Here is a 5,085-nt window from a genome sequence, read left to right as displayed (position 1 = left end):
ATTTAATTAAATCCATTTTCAGAGCTCTTGTGTTGCACATTAACAGACTAGCATCACAGTAGCATTACTTTGCAGCAGGAAAGCTGTGGGCGTTATATGTATTTATTAATGTAAAGTTACTTCTCATATATACAAATTAATTACAATCTGTGGTGGAAATCTGAGAAACCAAGCTTCAGATATCATTTGAGTGTTTTAATAAAGCTTCTGCAAGATCCTACAGAACATACATAAAAAGCATTTCATGCAGGGTGACAGAGAAAAACTTGAATCACAAACCAAACAGGTCCAAACAGGTGCAACATAGTTGTTTTCTGAGCACCTGACATAAACAGCTGAAAGATACAAAGTGCTCACACAACAAAATGGTATTTTAGAACTTTCTATGCAGTGTTTTGTATCTCTTACAGTTGTCACAAAGCAAAACAAAAAAAGTAAAGAAAATGGGACATGAATTAAAAAAAAAATACTAAATACAAAGATTTGATGTGTTGTAGTTGTTCCAAATCACATTTTGTGTTTGATGACTTACTGGACTTATTTTCACATATTCATCATTTGAATGTTTTTCTCTTCTGCTTCTAATATCCAGACTCAGTGAATGAAATCTGGGCATGCCAATATTAAATATCATTCCAAAGTGAAGATGAAAGGGAGATGAAATACAAGCTTTGCTTAAGCATCACTTTTTCCACACTCAAAAGCTCTGACATCAGAGTAAATACAAATTGCATCTGTTGCTCTCGTATTCCTTCTCTCTGCTTTGCGAGTGTTTCTCTTGGTAAAGGTTGGTGCAGCATAAGTCAATGAGTCCTCATGTCTCTGAGAAATACATCAAAATTTATCAACTGAAATGCACATCTGTAGACTAACATTAAAAACTGCTGGTTTTATTTTTCTATCAGGCTTTTAATTGCAAAATTTCGTACTTTATGAATTTGATGTTCTGTCCTAGTTGATTCTGTATTTGTTTGTAGAGAAACAGCAGCTGGATTAAAACAATGTGAAAAAGTGATCAGAAGCAAATGTTTCACTGTATTTTACTTTACAAATCAGTTGTAAATGAGTATGACTTAACCAAATACTATTCAAGAAATCGATACAGAAGTAACTTTTCTTACCCGAGGTTTTGTTTTTTTCTTTGATGGTATAAATGAGAAAGGCTATGACAATCAGGCTTATGCTGAGAGCAACACATAGCAGAATGAGAACTGTGTTGGTCAAATCCCAATGACGGACAACTGGAACTATATTGGAAAAAGCTCTTATTAAAGGTGAAATAATGAAAAGAATAAAATAATGAAACTGAAATGTAATAATATTTATAATCTATATACATAGATTCATCAATTATTATGTGCTGATGTACTTCATCTGAATCCATTGAAGCCATTGAGTGAAAACTAAATAAAATCTAAACATTTATATATTTTTATTTTTTATTTTAATATGAAAAAACTTACCTTCGATATCGAGTTTTGTTCCATTTCCAAACAGTATCTCTCCACATGTGGCCACAGCACAGTAATAAGTTCCTGTATCAGACGAGCTGACGTTCCTGGAGAAGCTGTAGACACATTTCTGTTGGGAGGAAGCCTCAGGACTCCGCTCACAGTCATAACTATTGTTTCCTTGACTATAAATTAAACTTGGATGAGATTCATCTGGTTTGGTTCTGTACCAGTACACACTGTGATCTTCTGTACATGTTCTGTTCTCAGAATTAGAGAGGACTGAACACTGCAGAGTTACTGGGTCTCCTGGATGGACTGGATTGGGCAAAGAGTCTTGAGTGACACCAGTGATGCCTGGGTCAGGTCCTATGAAATGAAAATAAATATGTTTCATTACATTCAGTTAAATCAAAATTTCAATTATATTGAAATAGTGTGTCTTCAGGAATTGCGCAAATAAACATATAAAAACGGTAAATAATTTTGCTGTGGTTGACTCATTAGTGTTGCTGTTTCTCTTTCACTTACCTTTGACTTGAAGAAAAGTTCCTTTCAAAAATGTCATGTTGCGCTTTCTTACTTTGATGCAGTAATAAACAGCTGTATCGCTTAACTGTGCTCTGTTGATATGCAGAACAAAAGTTCCAGGCTGTTGTTTTGTTGTAATGTGATGAATGTTTTCAATAGTCGGAGAATCATAAGATATTGTTGATCCTACAATTTCAGGAAAGCTCTGAGAAACAAGTCTGATCCAAAATAAGTTTGTTGAATGCCAAAGACGATCCCGGAAACAATTCAGAGTCACATTTTCCTCAACAGCAACATTTTTGGTGTCAAAGATCTGATGATCTGAGCATCCTGAAAATTAAAAGCAGAATAATGGTTACCAACAGTGATATAGTCATATAATATTTTAGATTAATACACCACAGTGATTCAGTGATTAAGAATTCTGTACTTACGCCCAGTTTTGATCAGGAGCAGTATATAAAAAATTGTCAGCATTTTGTTTTTTTCCTCTTGACACAGCAGACGTTTGAAGCTGCATTGTGAAAGGATTTGTCTACATTTAACCGTATCAAATGGGAGGGAACAATTTTTAGAGCAATCTTATTGGCTTCTCACTCTGGTGCTGTTTCACTGCACTACCACAATGGAAATATGCCATACCCAAAGCTTAAACACATGAAACAACACTAGCAACACATTTATGTTAATTTATGTTTGACTCTCATTTTGGTTTTCTTACAGTGGGCTGTTTACAGTAAACACATACTATGTTTACAACAGTTTCCTCAGGAAATCAAAACAGGAAAGTGTATTATGGCCTTGGTGAGACTGTGTATGATGTTAGTTAATGTTTCAGTGTTACTGTAATTTATTTTTACTCATTAGCATATTAGTTTTCATGTAGCTGACACTTAGGTGATGTGTATCAGCTTTAGTCAGGAGTTAGAGAATCAAGTCAGGCTCAGTTTCAAAGTGCACCTGGATTAAAGGAAGAAGTTAAGTTGTTTTGTGCTCTGCTTTCACACAGGTGAATTTGGCTAAATAAGGAAAGAACAGGGCGTGGTCTGCTTATCTGCACAGTAAAAACTCAGATCACTTCAGGGTATGGAGGTGATCAGGTTCAGGGCTGGCTTGCTATCTCCTTCGCTCAGAAGAATCCCAAAGCAAATGGCATTTTCATGGAATCTTAATTTTATATAAAACAGAGATGTTACTGCATCAAATAAATAAATTCAATAGCCACTACTAAATATAACATATGTGTGGATTTTGTGCTCCGATTTTATGATAAAAGTTGCCTTTATATTCATAATGGCCACTGAATCTTGGCATTCCTTGATTTAATGCAGTAACATCTCTGCTTTATACAGCCTGTGGTTTTCATTTTTGCTTTGGTTCTCCATTATGAAGGAGATAGGAACAACATGGTCATCAACCTGATCACCTTTTTACTCTGAGGAGCTGCACACAGTTTGCATTGTGCTGGTGAAGGAGACCATCCATGAGTTTGTTCATTTCATCTGAATTACTTGTACGAAAGAAATTCAAATGCTCAAATATTGCAAAGACATTTTGCTTTACAGTTTAATATGATGGATCCTATGTAGTGTTTACACTCTATCGCTTTATGCTTTGGCTGTTTGTTGTTTTGTTTGTTTTTGTTTGTTGTTGTTTTGTTGTGAAAACAGCTGAGACTTGTTTGCGTTTTGAGGTCCTGTTCACCTCTCAGTGTCATTTATAAATGCTTTGTTAGACATAGACTTAAAATGAGTTGAATGAGGTCACACAACTAATTCACTTGTTTGGGGGGAATTGTAAAGGCAACAGAAGGGAAGAGAAGCTCCAGGAAGAAGATCTCTTCTGCTGTCGTATGGTTGATATGGCTCACATGGCCGAGGTCATGGTACTCCTTGGGAACAATACATAAATCAGTTGAGTTTGAGGTGATAGTTGTGCAAAATAAGCTTCAGCATTCATTTGGTCTCTCTTACATTCTGTTAATAAGTGGGTTATGTTTTTATAACCAGGGGAATCCCCAAATCCAAAGGGATATGGGAGCAGTGAACACAACAAACTTCAACAACTCAGAGCCACTGCCGTAGATGACTAGGTGAACAGACTCTGTGTGAGTGTTGGAACGTAGGTGCTGACCAGTCAGAGCTGAGTGTAAAAGTGGGGTGGTTAGAGGCTTGGAGCATAGTGGGGATTCCAAGCTGTTGAAATCGGTTTTCATCAAGAAGATTTTGCTCACCGCAAGAGTCAGTGAGCACTTGCAAAGGGAGTCCTGGTTCAGACAAATGGTACTAGCGAGCAAAATAATAACTGATCCCTAGAACCACCTACCAGTAGTCCACTCTTACTGGGAGAAATACTTATTTTTTTGGTGCCCCCAGATAGGTGGAAACAAAATTACTGGGTTGGCTGCAAGAACGGAAAATTCTAGCCTCAATTCTTCTCTGCGTAGCCTTCCTTTCAAGCCATGATGCTACTATGACCTTGGGAATGATAGAACTTGAATTTTCTCTCTTGCAAGATTGGCTCATTGTGAGAGTCCACCACATGATTCAGTTGTTCTTTTGATGAATGTAAAAATGTCACTTTTAAGATCATTAAGGCTACATGGCCCCCAACCCCCCTGGCTCTTGATGCCAAACACATAATTGATATATTGGATTTGCTAAAAAACAAACAAACAGCCCCCCCCCCCCCCCCCCCCCCCCCCAAAAAAAAAAAACCCAAAACAAAACAAAAAAACCCCAGAAAAGACACAGTAAGACCAAAACTGGTGGGTGTTAGAGCCCAACTGTCACAATTGCTTCTCTGTATTAAATTTCACACTGTGACGAAAAGAATATGTGAAAACTCAAATAGATCTAACATAAAATAGAAGACCGGAGGAGGATTTTGTTTATTCTGGTAATATTCCAGGAGTTAATAGTAACATTAACACTTAGAAATACTGGAAATAATATATACTAAATGATTTACAGACAAATGTTACTTTTAATTGGAATTTTTTTTTAAATCACAACAAAATTATTTTAAAATGATAAATCAAATTTATATTTAAACAGGTGTAATTTGATACCATATGGTCTTGATACAATGATACCCAAACGCT

At 36.1% G+C, this 5,085-nt stretch overlaps 1 protein-coding gene across 1 annotated transcript; it reads right to left on the bottom strand.

Annotated features, from left to right (window-relative positions):
* Window positions 1-461: 461 nt before the first annotated feature.
* On the bottom strand, window positions 462-2,622 carry LOC146392921 (uncharacterized). Its single transcript, XM_084938224.1, has 4 exons — window positions 2,580-2,622; window positions 1,983-2,312; window positions 1,464-1,820; window positions 462-1,241 (listed from the first exon to the last, which is right to left on the bottom strand). The coding sequence occupies exons 1-4, from the start codon at window positions 2,620-2,622 to the stop codon at window positions 994-996; spliced, it is 978 nt and encodes a 325-aa protein (XP_084794350.1). The 3' UTR covers window positions 462-993.
* Between the last annotated feature and the right edge of the window lie 2,463 nt (window positions 2,623-5,085).

This window comes from Perissodus microlepis, chromosome 2 (genome assembly GCF_051167445.1).
Source record: "Perissodus microlepis isolate ML-2025 ecotype Zambia chromosome 2, ASM5116744v1, whole genome shotgun sequence".
Classification (NCBI taxonomy): Eukaryota; Metazoa; Chordata; class Actinopteri; order Cichliformes; family Cichlidae; genus Perissodus; species Perissodus microlepis.
This window is presented reverse-complemented; position numbering and strand designations above follow the sequence as displayed.

Bases quoted from the DNA above. Each gene is read 5' to 3' on its own strand.
- LOC146392921 (XM_084938224.1), bottom strand. From the start codon at position 2,622: ATGGCATATTTCCATTGTGGTAGTGCAGTGAAACAGCACCAGA. The intron at 1,821-1,982 runs GTAAGTGAAAGA...TTCATTTCATAG, and splicing joins AACTTTTCTTCAAGTCAAAG to GACCTGACCCAGGCATCACT. The intron at 1,242-1,463 runs GTAAGTTTTTTC...ATATAGTTCCAG, and splicing joins AACAAAACTCGATATCGAAG to TTGTCCGTCATTGGGATTTG.